General features: G+C 41.9%; 7 protein-coding genes across 7 annotated transcripts; 4 read left to right on the top strand and 3 right to left on the bottom strand.

The window, feature by feature from the left end:
- Positions 1-5,896: 5,896 nt before the first annotated feature.
- On the top strand, positions 5,897-6,163 carry SAMD00019534_125050 (hypothetical protein; the record flags this gene model as incomplete). Its single annotated transcript, XM_012892302.1, has 1 exon — positions 5,897-6,163. A coding segment is annotated over one exon (267 nt), but the record flags the coding sequence as incomplete, so codon positions are not given.
- Positions 6,164-7,359: 1,196 nt separating this feature from the next.
- On the bottom strand, positions 7,360-9,049 carry SAMD00019534_125040 (hypothetical protein; the record flags this gene model as incomplete). Its single annotated transcript, XM_012892301.1, has 3 exons — positions 7,360-8,406; positions 8,480-8,773; positions 8,849-9,049. The coding sequence occupies 3 exons, from the start codon at positions 9,047-9,049 to the stop codon at positions 7,360-7,362; spliced, it is 1,542 nt and encodes a 513-aa protein (XP_012747755.1).
- A 166-nt stretch (positions 9,050-9,215) lies between these two features.
- Positions 9,216-10,739, bottom strand: SAMD00019534_125030 (hypothetical protein; the record flags this gene model as incomplete). The annotated part of the gene is made up of 2 exons (XM_012892300.1): positions 9,216-9,466; positions 9,527-10,739. 2 exons carry the CDS (start codon positions 10,737-10,739, stop codon positions 9,216-9,218), a joined length of 1,464 nt encoding a protein of 487 aa, XP_012747754.1.
- A 292-nt stretch (positions 10,740-11,031) lies between these two features.
- On the top strand, positions 11,032-12,590 carry SAMD00019534_125020 (hypothetical protein; the record flags this gene model as incomplete). Its single annotated transcript, XM_012892299.1, has 3 exons — positions 11,032-11,633; positions 11,714-12,248; positions 12,324-12,590. Coding segments are annotated over 3 exons (1,404 nt in total), but the record flags the coding sequence as incomplete, so codon positions are not given.
- Positions 12,591-12,784: 194 nt separating this feature from the next.
- SAMD00019534_125010 (hypothetical protein) lies at positions 12,785-16,557 on the top strand (the record flags this gene model as incomplete). Its single annotated transcript, XM_012892298.1, has 6 exons — positions 12,785-13,450; positions 13,535-13,718; positions 13,790-14,304; positions 14,370-14,757; positions 14,854-15,384; positions 15,461-16,557. The coding sequence occupies 6 exons, from the start codon at positions 12,785-12,787 to the stop codon at positions 16,555-16,557; spliced, it is 3,381 nt and encodes a 1,126-aa protein (XP_012747752.1).
- A 151-nt stretch (positions 16,558-16,708) lies between these two features.
- Positions 16,709-16,987, bottom strand: SAMD00019534_125000 (hypothetical protein; the record flags this gene model as incomplete). Its single annotated transcript, XM_012892297.1, has 1 exon — positions 16,709-16,987. The coding sequence occupies one exon, from the start codon at positions 16,985-16,987 to the stop codon at positions 16,709-16,711; it is 279 nt and encodes a 92-aa protein (XP_012747751.1).
- Positions 16,988-17,255: 268 nt separating this feature from the next.
- SAMD00019534_124990 (hypothetical protein) lies at positions 17,256-19,323 on the top strand (the record flags this gene model as incomplete). Its single annotated transcript, XM_012892296.1, has 6 exons — positions 17,256-17,391; positions 17,469-17,523; positions 17,584-18,399; positions 18,476-18,760; positions 18,831-19,137; positions 19,228-19,323. Coding segments are annotated over 6 exons (1,695 nt in total), but the record flags the coding sequence as incomplete, so codon positions are not given.
- Positions 19,324-20,425: the final 1,102 nt, after the last annotated feature.

The following is a 20,425-nucleotide window of genomic DNA, read 5'->3' as shown; positions in this document are numbered from 1 at the left end:
ATCAGGAGACTTCCCGGAACCAAGGTCAATTTCTGGGGATGTGTCACGAGTGCTGGTGTCGGATATCTCTCTGAGATTGAAGGCAATTTAGAAAACACTCAATACACGGAGATTCTTGATGATGCATACTCTCGATCCATCCGATATTATCATGGCCAACTCCCAGACTTTACACTGGCGATGGACAACTGTCCAATTCATAGAGCAACAAATGTCACCAGCCACTTGAGAAGGAAGAGGATACCCACCCTATTCATTCCCCCATATTCACCAGACATCAACATTATAGAGAATCTTTGGGCGATCTTGAAGAAGAGAGTCAAGAGAGAGCTGGCAAAGAACCCTGGAGTGGTCCTTTCCGACCTTGCCAATGAACAATGGGAGCTAATGGATGACAGCATTGTTGAGAACCTATACGCCTCCTTGCCACAACGAATGGAGGACATTATAACAGCGAATGGATGGTGGACCAAATATTGACAACCTCCTTTGTCATTATTCTAGTTCATCGTTCCGATACCTTCGATCAATTTTCGTTGCATAAATAATGGCCATGTTCACTACTTATCATTTCAACACTCTCATTCAATTATTTGTAAATAAATATAACTAGCAATAAGTAATTCAATCAAGATTAGTAGATAATTGAGTCTATTATTTAGAGAGATAAGATATCATTTGGTATCTCTTAATATTGAAGAGATATCAATCACCTATCTGTTTGCTCAGGGGGTGGCCATAACTTATGAAACGTACTGTAAATTTACCAAAATAGACTAAAAAGTTTGATGCGAATCCATTAACAAATATCCAATAAGGGCTCTCATATTGAATAGAATAGTCTAAAGATCAAATCTAATATTTAAAAATAATATTTTCAATTTTATAAAGTTATTTTTCTTCAAGAGAAAGTTTGTATGGGATGGAAGTTCGAACACATATATACTTTTTCAAACAGTTATAACTCAATGATACAAATATCCCACTAACAATATGGCTATCAGATATACTTACCATAATCATTTAACATATTATATCATACTTTACACTTGACTAAACATCATATTGGAAAAACAAATAAATATTAATAAACAATAATTAATTTTAATCAAATTTTCACAGTTGTTTGAATCACTTTGACAATGACTCAATAGACAAGTCATTAACAACTATGATACATATAACATTAGTACAATACATACAGACAGTGGATCATTTGATKAAACAATAACATTGAAGCTTATACATCATCCACTTTATGACATCCAGATTTACAACAACAACAACAGATGAAGGTCGATCTATCAACTCCTGACAATGTCATTCAACACCTCAACATAATATAWATTGTTACTCCTCTTATCAACGCGAATCGATCAAGTTATCAATCATCGTCATTGAACAACATCACACCTGACATCATGCATGCCTTTCGAATGCGYCTCGACACAACGATGATGCACCAACAATGTTCAACACATACGTWTGATACACCAACAGATTCAGTACATCTACAGGAATCGATCTATATATAATATGTGACTGTTGAACCTATTCTTACAAGTACAGCTTGCAGAGACATCTTTATCGCATTACACGCCAAGAGTCGCACTTCAACTGCCACCAACATCTCGAYAACACCTACAATTGACATACCAACAGACTCAACACATCAAGGTGAAWCGATAGATATATTGTACATCACTGCTGAAGCTATTCTTTAGCAATACATTCAACAACAGCCAGGATGCACTCACATTGTGGCATCAACTACGATCGTCGCACTCCACTGATCACCAACATCGTCCAACAAACACCTATGACACATCATCAGACTCTACCTATCAATAAGAAGCGATACATACTATATTCATTGTCGTTGGAGTAATCTTCATCAACTTTGGTCATCAACATTCAACTTCACAGGTAACAAYCAAAACCTTGGACCGATCGTCGCACTTCTTCTTCTAACAATAACTAATACCAATCAAGATTATAGTATAGAAATACTCAACATATCAAGATGAAGCAATCAATATATTWTACATCACTGTTGAGGTAATTCATAGGAATTCCAGTMATTGGACAGCAATGAAACAACGACCAATTACAGCCCGCTTGGATCGTCGCACATCAACMAAGGACAAACATCATCTAACAACTCCTATGAACTCCAACAGACTCGTCTCATCAAGATGAAGCGATATACCACATTCTTTGCTGTGTAATCTACATCAACTCGGATCACCAACATCAACAGCTATAGTGCAACAACTTGATCGATTGTCTAACACCTACTGCTGACCAACATCGTCCAACATTCAACTATTATACACCAACGAAATCATCTCACCAAGATGAAGCGATGCATAAACATTCAACGCCTTTACTTACCAAAATACTAATCCTTGGATCAAAGGCCAACAGTGGAGACCCGGCACCTATCACAACACACACGTTAATCAACAATCACATCAWATATGTAGTCACTTGGACGAGCTGGACTATCAATAAGGAGGACATCCAAGTTTTCAACTCTAWATATAGATAGTGGATATACCAATAAGGGAACAAACTACTGGTCACCTCGATCGATCTTGGACCAGCACATGCTGCCCTAGAGATTACAGTCAGCCAGTGTTGACATGGCAGCAAAGCACACCTGGCACACCTATAGTATCACGATCTAGTGATCTGGAGCGACAAATTGGTTTACAGGTACCAACCTGGCACGACATCGGTCAACTTGTTGGGCGACATTATCARTGTTGCCACACATTTCCTGCTCTCAACATCTGCAATACTCTCTCCATTCCACGGACGGGAGGAGAAGTGCCGATACACAACATCKWGACCATTCAGATTGGCGAGCTCAACCAAGACCGACAAGGACCTCAAYGGCATCTTCAKCATTCCAGCCAACCCATTTGGCTGACACCAAACATCTATAGTCTTGAGCACTAACGTGAGTATCGAGYAGCTTGGGTAWGGAATCATACCACTCTTGACACTCAATTACTCATACTAACTCGACCTTCCACTTCATCTGTAGCGAATGGTCATGTTATCAACAATGATGCCAACGCAGGCCAGCCAAACAAAGGAGGATAATTCGACTTGTACGATTTAGACAACACACAGTCAACTCTCTGATCCTTGTGTTCAAGACACTCAGCCAAAGAACAGGACGACGACATTGGACGATGACCTCACTAACAACACAAATGATGCCTTGGTCAAGACAAGGACTCTRAGAGTATCATGAGCGAAGGTGGTGACGACCARGACTTCGAACAGATGCGTCAAGACCTTGAGAAGTTGAAGATCGACCATTCAAGAATCGGCAGCAGAGCTGGTGGAAGAAGTMCGAGCAGCTCACCAACGACCTCTCGCAGGACTTTTGAGAGCAACCGACATCAAGCTACCTTGTCTGTCGACGTCGATCAACAAGCCATTCACATCAAATATACATGTATCATCACCAAGGCTATTGGAATAGCTCAATGATCCCATCCCTCGTCTAGATTACTTTAGATATTGACAAGGGCCTAATACAATTGGTCTGGTTGTACTACTACTACTACTATTGTATCTTCCATCGAGCAACCAACCAGCCAACCAACGTGTCGAGTGGTGTACCCTACCAACAGTAGTATACAATACGACTAACAGGTTGGCTCGCAGATCGATTAGTGAATCCACTACTAGTCACTGACTGACTGACAGGTTGGCTCGCGGATCGATTAGTGTATCCACTGCTGCTGCTGCTGGTTACTGATTGGTTGGCTCGATGATCCACCGCTGCGATCATTACTTGCAAGCGAGTGTGTGCTGGTGCTGCCATTTCTTTAACTCCTTCATCATTCCACATGGAACATCATTTTAAACTTGGAGTTGGCATCATGTCTTATAATAATTAATTTGAATTTGTATATTATTATTTCTAGATTCTTTCTATCACCCACCGCTCTTCAATGTCCATTCTTTATCTTGGGTCATTCATTCAACCAAAGACATTGAATCTGTGTTGAAAAATGTTTGAAAACCCCGTCAATCATTCATTTTACATCTGCCACTAATGAGAGACTATGAGTTCACTCAACTTTGTACAACTAGACGATCTCATTCTCTTCAAGATCATCGATCTGTCACTCACACATCGTGGCTACAAGTCATGTGCCATCACCAGCTATCGACGATGGCCGAAAAAACGAACAATTCAAGCATGGGCATCTCAATGCGTTGCAAAGGTCTGTTGGAAATGGTTCATTCGAGTATCGACTTTCTACATCATTCAAGTTGGACACGTCCTCAATGCAGAGCATCAATCATCTTTCAAGCATTCTACGCAACAACAATCAAGCCACGAAATTAGTCCGACACTTGACATCTCTGACTATTTACACGTCCGAGTTCACTCGATCGTTGCCAAACAAGAGATTCAATGAGCTCTACCGACTACTACAGCAATGCACAACGATCACCAGAATCAAGACGCGAACACAGGGCAGTTGCTTTCGCTATAGGTACTCTTGGTTCAACGCATCTGTCACCTCTCTCTCGATCGATCAGACGCGCATGACAACTGGAGAGGAGACCACTGTTGATGGCGATTTTTGGAACCATCCTTGCCTTCGCTCGATCAACCGGTTGCACATCCGCACCGAAGGTCAAACATACCGCTCTTACTATCCATTCTTTGAGAATGACAATATCACCTCGGTCTCGGTCGATTCACCGGCTTTCGTCGCGAGCTTGTGTGATAGGCAGGTCAGTGTCAAGCTATCTCAAATCGTCCTCTGGTGCCAATTCAACATAAATCAACTAATTTCAATACACCTTGGACATTGATATACGCTCACATTGTGGCATTAACTACGAACGTCGCGCTCCACTGATCACCAACATCGTCTAACAAACACCTATGACACATCATCAGACTCGACCCATCAAGATGAAGCGATACATACTATTTTCATTGTCTTTGGAGTTAGCTACTTTGGTCATCAACATTCATCTTCACAGGTAACAACCAAAACCTTGGACCGATCGTCGCACCTTTACTTCTGACAATAACTAATACCAATCAATATTATAGTATAGTAATACTCTACACATCAAGATGAAGCGATCAGTATATTATACATCACTGTTGAAGTGATTCATAGGAATTACAGTCTTGAACAGCCATGCCTTGACGACCATTTACAGCTCACTTGGATCGTCGCACACCAACCAATGACCAACATCATCCAACTACTCCTATGATACTCCAATAGACTCGACTCATCAAGATGAAGCGATCTATACCACTTTCATTTCTGTTCATCGTAATCTAAATCAACGTGGATCATCTTCAACACCAACATCAAGTAGAGAACACATGAGAGTTTACCCTTCAAGACTCACTCCATCCCACCTCCTCAACACCCAATTGCCACCTCCACCAACAACACCATGACTGTTATTGCGCCTGCTGACCCGACTGAAGATACTTGACTCGAGATACTACATTATATGACAAGGAAAGGACAAGCCGACTGCTCCACGGAAGGGAGAAGTGCCCAGACACACCGTCAGTGACCATTCAGATTGGCGAGCACAACCAAGCCCGACAAGGACCGTGCCTGCTATATTCCTCGTCTCCCTTGGCTTCTCAAATCAATTAACGTGGCCCGACATGTCTGGAAAGGTCTATGTGTCAACGTACTATCCACAAAGTCATCTACACAGGACTGCTCAATACAAGGTCTCTGGCTATGTCTCACACTGGTTGGCGTCCCTCCGTCATGGTTGGGCTCGTCATGGCTGCTGTCGGTCTCTGTGGCCAGAATCAGTGTCAAACTCAAGGAGCAGGACGACGACATGGACGATGACCTCAACAACAACATAAAGGATGCTTTGGACAACTCAAGCATGTAGGTGTACGTCAGCGAGCTTTGAAGTACGAGCAGCCCACCAGGACCTATGCGAGCGACTTCTTATGATCCTCATGCCCACACCCGTCACCAAGCCACAGTCGTCCGTACAGTCAGATCTGTCTGCGTCGAACCAAGCCCAACAGAGTGCAACCAAACGATATACTGCGTACGAAGAAAACAACCGTAAAATCCTTTACTCACACGACCGAGACCAAGATCACTCCGACAGCAGCAAAGTCCCATAGGGTCATCTCTCTCTGAGATTGTGGCACGCCCCACGACCCAGCATAATGGACTACGACGATCCACTTCGCCTTCCTTTATAGGAGATGAAGCAAAAGATCACATCACATACTGAACACAGGCCAATCTGGACACCATCCTCGGGGAGGACGCCCAAGCACCAAGACGATTGGTGCTCCCTTCGACCAACGTTTGGACGATGGCGATGGGGGATCTATCCTCCCCGCTGCTCTGAGGACCCTCCACATATGGGGGCCATTCAACCAACTGTTACCACCTGGTGCACTTCCATCATCATTGACCTTGCTCAACCTGAGCGACACCTTCATCCATGAACAACCTCGTTCCTGGAAAGCTGGTATGTCAACCTGGGGGCCATCGATCAGGTAGTTACAAAATACTCCACATCTTCCATCCTGGCCCCAAGTGTTTGTTCGACCAAATTCTGTTTTACAATCGGTCCGATTCACCTTGATCTCTACAAAATCGACATGCAAACACTGGACGTGGCCTCAACATTCATTGTCAACCGCCTGCCAAATCGATACACTATACTATGCATTTTAGAGATTAGAATGAATGATAATAAAACAGCATCTGGACAAATACATTAGTCAGATACCGGAACACACCTTTCTCATTGAAGAATAATGTCTATGAAATTGTCAGACCGGATTTAAATCTGTCCGAAGACAGCCTCCTGCATCGGATACCAATCTCCCCAGAACCAGGTCCACGAAAGTTTCCGATTTAATAAATATGAATGGTTTGGTAAGCTACCAACAAAAGGATAATGGATAGGTGTACATTCTCCAGTTTTCCTCAATATGGGATACTGAAGGATTATATGTGAGAGGGTGTCCTCACCTGGTATGTGTTACATCGATCCTCATCACGCACGATCTATTGGCAAGTTAGTACTTACAATCATCCAGTGACGTTAGAGAATCTGCACCTGGTGCACTCGACCAATCAATTTGAGGCGATTCCACCCCAACCAAGGCTCTCTGGCTTTTCAATAATCGACTATGAGGTTGAGCACCTCACCTTTGCCGATGACGTAGATGCGAACATCAATCAGCAATCCAATGTCAAAGTTTGTGACCACCGAGGAGTCGATATCGTTGCAGCGAAGCCAAAGGTACTTGAGCAGAGGTTGAGGACAACCCGCCTCATCAGCATATATCATATTTATTTATATATCAAGGCCAGTGAGATATTTGTATGAGAGCTTGAGATTCTTTACAGCCGCAGCAATGTCGTCGTACTGGAGAGAGCTGACGACCCACTTTGCGTATTTCTCTGCCTTTGTCTTGTCATCCTCTGAAGGTTCAAAGGTTGAACCTTGATATTGTTGGAATGGTTGTTGTGGTTGAACTCTTTGAGATTGTTGCGATTGTTGTTGTTGTTGCTGGTACTGTTGCTGTTGTTGTTGTGGAGGAGGAGTTTGCTTGGACAACGAATAGGAAGGTGGAGATTGTTGATTTGGTTGCTGTCTCTGCTGATACTGTTGCTGTTGCTGTTGCTGTTGCTGTTGCTGTTGCTGTTGCTGTTGCTGTTGCTGTTGCTGTTGCTGTTGCTGCTGTTGCTGCTGTTGTTGTTGCTGTTGCTGCTGCTGCTGTTGCTGTTGCTGTTGCTGTTGATACTGCTGCTGTTGATAGCTTTGATCATTAGAAGGGAATGATGGGAATGCAGGAGGAGAGCTATTGACATTTTGTTTGGAAGGATATGTAGGAGATGATTGGTTTGGAAATGATGGGAATGAGATATCATTTTGTTGATTGGTAGTGGCACCACTGGGAGAAGGGAAAGAAGGAAAGGTTGGTGAATCATTTGTTGGCTTTGTCTGCTGGAATGATGGGAAAGATGGAGGGGAATCATTCAGAGACCTATTTGCGCCATTCTGTGGGAACGAAGGGAATGAAGGAGGTGCACTACCTGAATTACTATCTACCTTTGGTATTGATGGGAAGCTTGGGAACTGAGGCTCGGATGAATTCGTTGAAGGGAAGGAAGGAAATGCAGGCTCATTGTGATCGGTCATGAACGATGATGGGAATGAAGGAAAATTGGGGGAGGTACTTTGCTGTTGTGATGTTGGTTGAAACGATGGGAACGTTGGGAAAGTAGATGCATCGTTGCCAGATGCTGTTGATGATGGGAATGAAGGGAACGTGTTCTGTTGTTGGTTCAATAGATCAGATTCTTGGTTTGTTTCATTGAGTATATCCTCATCATCGTCCTGAATAATATAATTGGGAAAGTAATGTTAGAACGGAATGACCAGCTATACGACAAATACTACAACTACATACGATTGAAGGTGGTGGGGATGGTTGCACACCGTTCTTGATTGCAGTGTTGATCTCTGCTGCTCTCCAACCAGCATACTTTTGTTTCTGCTTGATATCCTCTGGCAGTTCACTGTTGAACTGCTTCATGATGTCAAAGAAAAGATAGGCAGAGTAGAAGGTGGTTGCAGTTGCTTTTGTAGCTCGACCACCTCTATCCTCTGTGTCTGCATGACCAAATGCCTTCATTGCAAATCCCTCCACATAGTCCAGTTCCATCCCTTCCTCATCCAATTGGGGTCCAAGCTTCTTCTTATCCTAAATATATATATATATATATATCGGAAGGTTAACAATGTACATATATATATTTCTACAGAATAGATTACATACAGTCTCAGCACTATCCAATATCTTTACAATAAAGGGAGACAAGGAGCTGCCTGAAGGTCCAAGCTTTTGTTTGGTCTCGACTGCCAACTGCAGAGCATAGAGCTTGCAGTAGTAGGACATAACAAGATCATGCTTCTCAAGTTGTTTAGCTTGCTTTAGATAAGGGGATATCGCCTTTAGTGGTGTTGGTATGTTATCCATTATTATATTTGTTATTATTTGTATGTAGTAGGTTTGAAAATAGATAATAAGATTGAAGGTAGGTAGCTTTGGAGGTGATGAAAAACCTAAATACTATTGATGATCCTACTCTTGGAGAACAAGGTTTATGGTGGTTCACCAAAAAGGATGAAAGGTGTGTTGTTTATTACGAGATAACCAAGTTGCTGTTGTTGACATGTTCTTTATCAGCCTTGCAAGTTTGTTTAAGTTGTTGTGACCTTCCGCCAATGGTTGCACTCGACACTTGATCCGGTGTTGATATCGCTGGTGTCTGTTGTTGTTTTGATTCAAGTGGTTCCATCTTTATCTTCTTCAACTCTCTTTGTTCTACACACGCCACTGTATTTGATTGAATCGCCTTCCTTTTCATTGTCTTGTCATCTTTGTTGTTGTTCTCTGGATTTGAATTATGTGTCGGTTGTTGTTCATATTTATCATCAATTATACCATCCAAACTTTGAGGTGTAATATTTGGTAGGTTGTACAGTGGACTTGGATAAACAAAGGGGATTTGAAGCGAAGGTGTGAGTAATACTGGTGTCAATGGAATTTGAGTGACGTTGGATGAGTCAATAGGGAAGTGTGGATTGAAGTCCATATTATGATGCTCAACATTTGGTGAGAAGTGTGATGGTACTCCTGTCTCAATAAGATGAGCCTGGAGGTGTGGACGGAAAGGGATTGGTGAGTTGTGATATAAACCGCCGAATCTGCCCTTGTGTTTGGTTGAAAAGTTGGTTGGTTGGTTGCTATTGCTGTTGGTGGTGGTGTTTCCAACACTACCGCCACTCTGTCCAGAGGGTGATGTGGACGATGGAAGTGGATCGACACTTGAGGCGCTTGATGTTTGGAATGGGAGTGATGGGATAGGTGGCTGAATACTCTGGACTTGAGAGGATGATGAAACATCCTCACCATCAAATGGTGACGTGTTGAAGCCAATTGAAAGAGGAAGAGGAATAAGATTGGATTGTTGTTGTCCGATAAATGTTGTCTGTTGTTGTTGTTGTTGTTGCTGTTGTGGTTGTTGTTGTGTTGGCGCTGTTGTTGTGGTTGATGAATCATTTGGAACAATGGCTGCTGCTGCTGCTGCATCTGCAGCAGTGGGTGGTATAGTGTTTGAGTTGATAATAGTTGCAGGGTTGTTGTTAAGTTGTGAAGGAAAGGTTTGGATGATGACAATACTATCGCCATTCTGTTGCTGATGTTTCTTCCTCTTAATCTTGACTGGTTTTTTTGTGTTGTTGTTGTTGTTGTTGTTATTATTGGTAGAGGAGGAAGAATCCGATGACTCGTGGGATGAATCGTCACTGTTGTCAGCTGATGTAGTAGTGTCAGCCGAGTCACCCAATGAAGCCTTCAACTTTGTCTTGATTGGCTTTAGACCTCCGTTGACCTTGAGCAGATAGTCTCTCTTGAGTTTAAGCAGTGGTATGTTCCCATCGGACAGTCTGACTGTGCCCCATCCACTGCAATTGTTTCCACTGACGGTACGTGTCCAATGTGTGGGGTTGATGTAGACAGTGCCCTCTGTTGTATGAATCTCACCGATGGCGTTGACAACACCCGCATGTTGTATTCCCCTATAGTTGTAGCGGACGTGAGCGTTGGCCTGTAGGATGCCATGGTTGATGAGGTCCAACAGTGTTACATTATGTTCACTGACCATTCTACATATAAAGTTGGAAAAGTCTTTGTGTGTGTGTGTGTGTGTCGTATAAATATATATAACTAACAACTAATACTACACATTATACTTTGTAATGTTCTAAAAGTCCTCATGAGGACAAAGGGGAAAGGATGTTTGAAGGTGGATAGTTAGTGTGGGGTGTCAACTTGTAATTGTTTTTATTTTTATAAACATTTTTATTTTGTCCGTTTTGAAAAAAAAACGAAAGCTATTCTTGGATCGATAGATCTGGGGTAGTCCAAGACAATTATTTGTATGTTTTGAAGTAATAATGAAGAGAAAATTTTATCAACATAACCAAACTCAACAACAACCTCAAACTCCACAACAACAACAGCAACAACCTTCATTATCAATAAAAGGGTATTATTATGACAATGAACAAAACAGATATTTTAAGATAACAAAAGATCGACCTGCCAAACAGGTGGATACTCAAGAGCAGTCAGTTGAAGTAGATAACACTCAACTACTATGTTCCAATCGCTACATTGACAGGACTAGTCTGTCAATCAACAATCATCTCTTTCATAATGAGTACCAATGGTCTCGTCCAGCGTCGTCCTACCTCTGTATGCGTGATTGGCACTGTCAAACAGAAACATTGTACCAAGTGGATACCTCTAGAAGTTTGGGACAGTGCACAAATATCGAACCACTACTACTATCATCACGTGCTCAAACTGGAGATGCCAAATCTACAAGTGTACTCTACTCCAAGACAAATGGAGACTTGAGCGCTCAACGAATAGATATGGACAAGAAGGGTTGTCTCTCTTCAACGACCACTTCAAACTTTACAACAACAACAGTCCCGACTCATGGAGAGATCACCTCTATCAAAGCATCAAGGGCAAGTCCTGGTCTACTGTTGTATGTTAGTACAAAAACAAAACACACATTAAATACTACTATATTATTACTTACTAAAATCACTCCTATTTACACCACAGAGTTTCATATCTAGGACAAGGTAACGAACATGGTGGAGTTACAATTCTAAATGACCTATCTGTTGCAAAGACTCTCAGATTGAAGAATGAGAGTGTCTGGAGCAGTGAATGGCACCCATTCGGTGCTCATCTCTCAATTGGTGGATCTGGATCAGTCTATCTGTATGACCTGTTTCATGACGCCATCCATAAACAGCACAACTCCAAAAGTGATGTGTTTGCTCAGTCATTTGGTAGCAACGGATCATTGTTATTCAACGGATCTCGCGATGGTCAGATCAGAACCTATGACCTACGATTTAAATCCTCCAATATCGTTCAATCATTCAATCAATCCAGCAGCAATGACAATCCTTTCTCTGGTGTGGACATAGCATCAATTTGGCCTGATTCATCCCATCAGCCATCGGTTTGGCCAAAGCTTTGGATGACACGCCACAGTGGTGGAGAAGGTCTTTCAGTCAAGTCGAGTATTTGTTCGATCCAATCGCTGAGAGACGATAACTATCTGATTGTATCTTCAATGAATGGACAAGTAAGTAGTATTGTGGATCTGGTGAGGATGCTGGTGGAAACATGTTACTGACAACAACTACAACAACAACAACAGCTTGTCAAGTGGGACAGGAGAGTTGGAAGAATATGTGTACACTATGACCAACATTGTAATAGTCACACAATGTTAAAGTTTACCGTCACTGATGATCAGAATCTCCTCATATCTGGTGGTGAAGACCGTTACGTGAGGATATGGAACTTGCACAATGGCTCACTACTTAGGACATTGGGACCATTCAAACAGCCAGTTCTTTCAATTACAACTTTACAGTACAACAAACAACAATTGGACAATAACTACTTTTGCTTTGGAAGTGACAATAAAATCTCTTTGTTTCCATTTGTTTGATCAACCCTTGTATTGTGAAAGTAATAGAATAATCTTCGGCTTTTTACTACTGAAAAAACTTGCTCCAGCCCCAAAACACTTCTGCTCTGATTCGAATCAAAACTCAACAGTATCCAAACTAATGATCATTATTACTATTATACCATACAGAGAAACGAAACAACATGTTCAAGTTTACCAAGTTATTTAGTTTAGAGCATGATGTCATCCCTAAGATACCAAGCGATCAATTGCCACCAGAGGCAAAGCAGGTTTCCTCACCGCCACTAGATTCCTTTGTCAACAACAACAACAACACAAAGAATGACGACATGCCCAATCATTACGGATCGTCAGCCAACAACAATCGTATTGGCAACAATAATGACAGACCAATACCATTCAAGCTTGGTTCTTCATTCAACAATATCTATGCATCACAACAGTTGCAGCAGCTACAACAACAACAACAACCGCAGATTAACACTCCACCTTCATATTTACTACACCAACGTCATCAACAACTAATAAACACTTCCGGTGGAATGAATGGCAGTACAGGATCATTGTACACAGCACCATCCAATCCTAATACCGACAGTGATGAGGACGACGAAGATGTCAGGATCGATGACTTTACAACGATGGACAGCGACAATGAAAGCAACAGTCGTGGCAGTTCGCAGCTATACAATACATCGCAGGCCACTGGCGGACATTCATTGGACTCTGCCAATATCTTTGAATACTATCAACAGTTCCAAAAGAATGTGGCACAGATCATCGATCTAAAGATCATTGGCAGAGACAACACTGGAACTTTTTTAATATCACGTGTGGCAATATATGATGTAAGTTGTTGCCGAATCACATAAACGAGAGGACACGGTCATCTAACTAACTAACAACGTCATTCGTTGAATCCATTACCCTAGGGTATTACAAAAACCTCTATTGACAAGGTGGATATCTATGCAGTTCAGAGACGACCAGAGTGCATCCTAAAGTTCACAGGAACCATCATCAATGCATGCATCAGCAATGACACGAGCAAATCACTGTTGATATTCACTGTCAAGTTGCCTGACAAAGTGATCGATAGGAACACCAAGAATGAAGGTATGTTATCCATACAACTACTACAATAGTGTTTCATCATCTAACCACTACCACTACTACAACAACTATAGTGTATTCATCATATATACATGAGATCAATAGAAAGACAGACTTTCATGCATTGGAGATGATGTCACCATTCCCATTGTCCTACCACTTTTTGTGCGTCGATAAGAACACGATGCATCTACTGCTCATCCAAAGCAATGAACTCTACACTGTCAAGGTGCCAATACTTCGCGACGCCAATGGAATCTATCTGACACCCACCAAAAAGACAGTGGTCCTAAAGAAGACTCCAATCTTCAAACAGTTCTTCTGGTATCAATTCGATGATATCACTCAAACTCTCTATTGTCTGGCACACCAGAAACTCCGCTCGGCCAATGGTCCCTCTGACAATCTCTTCCGCTCATGGGTCTTCCAGAATGGCAAGCCTGTCCCACTACATGAGTTCCTCATCCCCCTGAACCTTATGCCAACTTCGTCGGACAAGGAGGTATCGCCCAATCTTCCTTTCCCCTTGCTACTCTCACAGAGGCCCGATCCAGTTCACCAAAACATCCATATGGTTAACTTGAATGGTGTATGTATACCAAACCTACAGCAACAGCAGTTGTTAACATTGCGCTAACCTTAAACATTATTAAGAATGGACTGTGTCTATGCCATCAAGAAGAGTCAACACCAACATCAATTAGGATCAGTGTATATATATTACATCTTCGTCAGCGTATAAGGTACTCAATCCCTTTGACGAGCATTGATGGTGGAGCACAATCGATACAAGTGACACGAGTCTTGTTTGACTGCATCCTCAACCTATTGATGGTCTACATTCCTGGACACTTTTTACAGTTTATCGATTGTTCCTCCGATCATGAGCCCTGCTTTGGTGTCACCATCTACAAAGACCTTTCAGCGCCTCTCAAAGGTGATTCATCACACGATTCCTCTGACATTGTATCAACGAGAACCAGACCAATGCCAACCAAGATCAGTACCTCTGTGATCCCATACTACCTAAAGTCAAAGCCAGGTAAAGTATCAGCATCAATCAAAAGTCACACAATAGTATATATATTGAGTTTACTAACAACAACAACAACAACAACTGGATGATAATAATCTTTAGACCAATATCTATTCGACTACCAACATGGTATTTTGTACAAATATAACTTTGTAAGAGAGGCCATTACGAGTCTATTCGAGAGAGACACGATCAAGAATTCTCTTGACCCAGGCACGGACATCAGAGCACTGCATCTAGCCAACATTCACATTCAAAATGATGACGAGGTGGTACTAAAGATACTTGTGCGACTGGCAAACGATCCCAACCTGATCACATCGGATCTACTCAAGGAGTATATTCTGGGATCGAGCTACAAGGCATTGCGACAGAATAACCTTGACAACACCTATCTTCAAATGCTCCCAATGACATGTCTCGAAGGCTTGGATACCACCACTCTAAAGACCATCCTCAAGGACATTGACATCACACCAATCACCAGTCCTCTGCCAGCAACCATTACCTCAATTCGCAAGGATGACACGAACAAAAGACGACTCAAATCATTCCAAGCGACCAAGCAAGATACCATACAACGAGAGAATACCTTTAACACTTTTCCAGGATTCCTCAAGAACTTCTTTGACTGTAGGTGTTATACACTACTTGCATCCCATTAGGATATTATATTCTAACAACATCAATCACTTCACACATCATACAGTCAAATCAGATGATTCCTCATCGATCCGCAAATCAAACTCTGAACAAACACTGGTCAGTCCACCAAAGACACCAAACTCTGGATCAAAGATAGCTCTGAACATCTCACTTGAGAACTACGAAGAATACTCACTGGCAGACATTCACAACTATTCATCGACCTTGGCCGACTATTTCCTTTCTGTTTCCCAGAAAGAGACCAGAGAGAAGTTGATTGAATGGGCCAACAGCTATCGACATGTACAGATCAACACTGTCAACTTCCTCTACAATACGATCAGGAAGAACATCATCAACCTGGACGATGAGATCATATCGATACGCGACCATCCAAAGAAGCCTCAACTCTTCCGCGGCATGGAGAGACTGTACGTGGCGATCGAGGAGCTCAACTGTCCCTTCCCAAAGGACTTTTTCTCTCACTTTACCATTCTTGGCTTCCATTGTCTACCAAGGACAGTGTTTATGCAGTATCTGCAGCGAGGTCTATTCGTTGTTACTGCCACCTTTATCAAAGAACTGCTCGACTTTCTCCAACACAAACGACTGGATGGTCAAGATAGGAACTTCATCAACCAAGTCCTGTTGCATCTCAAAGACACAAACAAGATGGTTGGCTACATGCAGGAGCACTGTGTAGACAGTGATGGAAGTGCATTTGTCTTGGACCATTTGATTCAGAAGTTGGTGGCACAGATTGAGGAACCACGTTGCGAAGCAGATGCCATGGGACCTGATTTCTCCCAGTCTTTGTTTATGCCATTGACATCATTGATTAACTATCTTGACAAGGGTAGTAATATCAACAATAATAGTAACAACAGTAATAACAATAGAACACCACAACAACAACAACAACAACAACAACAACAACAACAACAACAACAACAACAACAACAACCAAATGCAACTACACCACCTAAATCATTCACCTCCCCACCAACCTCTGGACCAAGTTCCCCAACTCTATCCGGTGGCACTGCAACAGCTGGTCCGACAGCTGTTTCCTCTGCTGCGTCTCAACTGGCCACACTCAACTACATCAAGAATCAAGCTCACAAAACAGTGGTTGCCATGTTGGAAGAGAACCTAGTATGAACATGTTGAGTCTGTTCAGTCCTGTAATAAATAGTTTATTGTTACAACAATCAATCTCTTTGTGATTTGTTAGGAGTGTTGGTGGGTGGTCCATCAGACTCTCTCTCTCTCTTGAAGGCTGGAGGGGCTGAGCTAGCTACACACTGCACTCTTAGAATGTAGCCTTCTTTGAACCTAGAAGATGGCTATTGGTTGTGACATCCATCTTTGGTCTGGAAAGGAAGGTCTTGTTGCCAGCTGATCGTACATCAATGACATATCCATTTGAAGTGAGGTGATTGACAAGCTTGACCTTCAACTCTCTGCTGATAACCTTGGGCACAGCGTTGTTGATGTAGACATTGTAAGATACACCGTTCTCTTCAACGGTGACATCCTTGTTGTTGATGTTCTCTGCTTGTCTAATGATGTTTTGGTAAACGGTGTCCATTGATAGTAATTGTTGTAGAAGTAGTAGTAGTAGTTGTATTTGTTATAATTAGAATTTATCTTTATGTGTCTTTTGGAGAGTTAGGTTTGATTGTCAGAGTGTGAAATGGATATTATTTTTATTTGTTTTTTTATTATTTGAATTGGTGGGTATCTATGACCCATTTCGGCTTTGGAACTTTTCACCCATCAAACACAAACAAACACCTACAGATAAATACATGTCAACAACTGGACGAGGAGCACCTTCTTCTCTTTCTACTTCTATCATGAAGAATGTGGTGAGCAATGGTGATGATCCATTATCATTCAATTCATCTGCCAACTCCACAACAGTCTCAAGTAATAGAAGGCCATGGATGAACTCATTCTGCGTTGTCAACTTTGACCTAGAGCTTGGCCAGAGTAAGTAGTCAGTGTTTGATCGTGATTACGATCGTTGTTGCTGATTTATTACTATTGCCACTCACTCCTCATAATAGCTTTGGAATACAGCTTCCCAAAGATTGGATTGTTGGAGGAAGAGGTCACAAACCTGTACGTCAAACCACTTGTTAACAATGACATTATACTTACAACATATCGCCCCATCTATAGATGCTTTCTTTCATTCCCCGATACGAGCTCACATCAACAAGGAGATATTATCTATTCGTTCAAGATTGATTGCAAACAACAGCTAGTGTCCTCAACAACAAACAACACATCGTATCAATATGGCTATGTATTCTTTCGTCAAGAGAAGGACCCATCAATACCACGAGGCTACCTCCAAAAGTCAGTGGTATTACTCAGTGATGAACACTTTGTTGGTCTGTACAAGAAAGTGATCGAGGTCATTGGTCCACTGTTCTTTCAGTTTGGCAGCACGCTCTTGGAGGTGGCCCATCAGAATATATCGGCATGGCCACAGCTGGTTTTCGGGCAGACATACGAGTTACCAATACTCGGTTCAATATTCACGTTTCATGCCCCTTCCTCCTCTGGCACACCCTACACAACCGACCCTGTCCTCAAGCAGAATCTCACAGCGCTCAAAGAAAAGTCACAGGTCGTATCGGTCAGCAGCATTCAAACAAACGAACTGTATCGATGCTTCAAGAGCTTGGCAAACAAACTCTGGATGCTCTGGGAGATGGTACTACTTGGTCATCCAATCCTGGTGATATCACCCAGCCCAGCACATTCGTCAGACACAGTTTTGGCATTGATTAGTTTGATTGCACCACTAAAGTATTCTGGAGACTATCTACCCTATCTAACCATCAATGACAGCAACTTTCATAAGTACACCGTGGCACATCCACTTGACCAACCACCTCCATCTTCAATACTGGGTGTAACCAATCCATTCTTCCTAAAGGCACTGGAGCATTGGCCAACCATTTTAAATATTGGTTATCAATATCAAAAGTATGTCATCATCGTCATCATATTTTTAAGTCTACATATTACTTACAATTACTCTCCTTATACACATTGGTTGTAGACATGAATCTTCTCCTTCCTCTCCAGGGAAGAAGTCAATGGCACTGTCTTTTATGCCAAAGGATAGTTTTATTGGTAAACGTCTATCACCCGACCAGAATAAGGAGAGAATCAATACATCATACAAGTCACACATCATACCAGACAAATCATCAATCAAGAAAATCACCGACCACGACGACCTTGCCATAGTTAATCAGGGTCTTTGTGATTACTTCCAGCAACAGACACACAACTTCCTCATGCCATTGGACAGATATTTCTCGACACTGCTGCCCACAACCAAGTATGTGTTATCTTTCTAATGCATGATCATCATCAACATTATTCTAATTGTCGTCCAAAACAACATCTAGAGCAATATCAATTTTCCAGAGACCACCTAGACTCAAGTATTTCGATAACAAAGAGTTTCTTGATAAACTGGAAGAGAGCGAGGAAACATATATCACCGACATCAAGAGTAAGGAGCTAAGTTTGTATCGAGAATTCCTACTCAGTGTCAACTTTAAACAATGGTTGGAGGACAAAAGAAATGAAGCCATCAAGAATCTCAATGTACTCTACAGACAGGCCATTATCGACGCTGACATCTCCGCACTGCTGAAACACAAACCAATATCTATAATTCAAGACCTGTACAAAAGAATTCAAGACCAATTGGTAAGTTTGTTTGTTTGATCCAATTAGTTAGTTGGAGGAATGGTCATATATATATTAACATATTAATTGATTAACTGGTTGAATCATTAGGTATTGGAGGAAAACTTGTTCCATACTCCGGTTGCCCTTCTTCAGAAGATGAAGGAGGCACTCAGGCTAATTTCTTTGCACCTGCAGAGCACCAAATAAACACCACCAGGGAGGAGGGGTTTTTTCACCTATTCTTTCAGACTTGGGAACTGTGGCAAGACCAATGACTATCGCTGTCTGTGTGTTTGAAACGGAGTGTCCCTCATTTATTCATTAACCTCTCTTACTTACTTTTATATATATCTTTATAAATATATACCATCAACGATGAATGGTGATGGCATTAACCTAAAGAGGAGCAAGAGCAGTCTCACAAACTCACCTCTATTGCACTCCTCTCCGCCATCGCCACTTCTAGTTACATCTCTTTCCTCGTCCTCCTCCCTCATCGGAACAGGTCTATATAGCAACGACAGCACATCACAATCAATCTCCCCATCGATACCCTCCACACCACTGCAACAGACAGATAATATCAACAACCAACATGTAATATACTCAGAAAATATCAAAGACAATGTTGTACAACTACGAGACGATCAGTCGCCTCCGCCAATCTCTCGACTACAGTCAATCAGGAAATGGATAATTCATCAGGTCAAGACAAGCACCTACCAGACTTGGATCAAGTTTGCATTGGTGGTGCTGGTGATCATTGGAATATGTTTAGCAGTGTTTGTGTTCAAGGTGCAGAACCATCTGGAGGCTCTGCAGAACTATGTCAAGAAATTAGGCATTGGAGTTGGTGGAGKTGGTGTATATGGGTGTGATGATTGGACTGACCTTGTTCTTTGTCCCCGTCACTATCCCAACTATATGTATGTGTTCAACACCGCCTTTGATCATCAAAGGGTCGTCCAAGTATATACACTAACCAACCAACCAAACAAACAAACATCACTCATCTCTATCTATCTATCTATCTACTAGTGGGAGGAATAATCTTCAAGCTTTGGTTTGGAATGTTGTTTGTATGGTCAGCGCTTGTTATAAGTGCATCGCTCTCATTCCTACTAGGGCGATATGTATTTAGAGCTACAATCGTTAAGATGGTTAGTGTCCATAACAATAGAATGATGATGATTGTTACCCAATAGATGATCATAATATCTAACAACACAGTGCCATACACATCACAGATCGAAAAGAACAGGAAGCTGCAAGCAGTGGATCAAGCTATTGGACAAGAAGGATGGAA

The sequence above is a fragment of the Acytostelium subglobosum genome, assembly GCF_000787575.1.
Source record: "Acytostelium subglobosum LB1 DNA, scaffold: scaffold44, whole genome shotgun sequence".
NCBI classification, from domain to species: Eukaryota; Evosea; class Eumycetozoa; order Acytosteliales; family Acytosteliaceae; genus Acytostelium; species Acytostelium subglobosum.
This window is presented reverse-complemented; position numbering and strand designations above follow the sequence as displayed.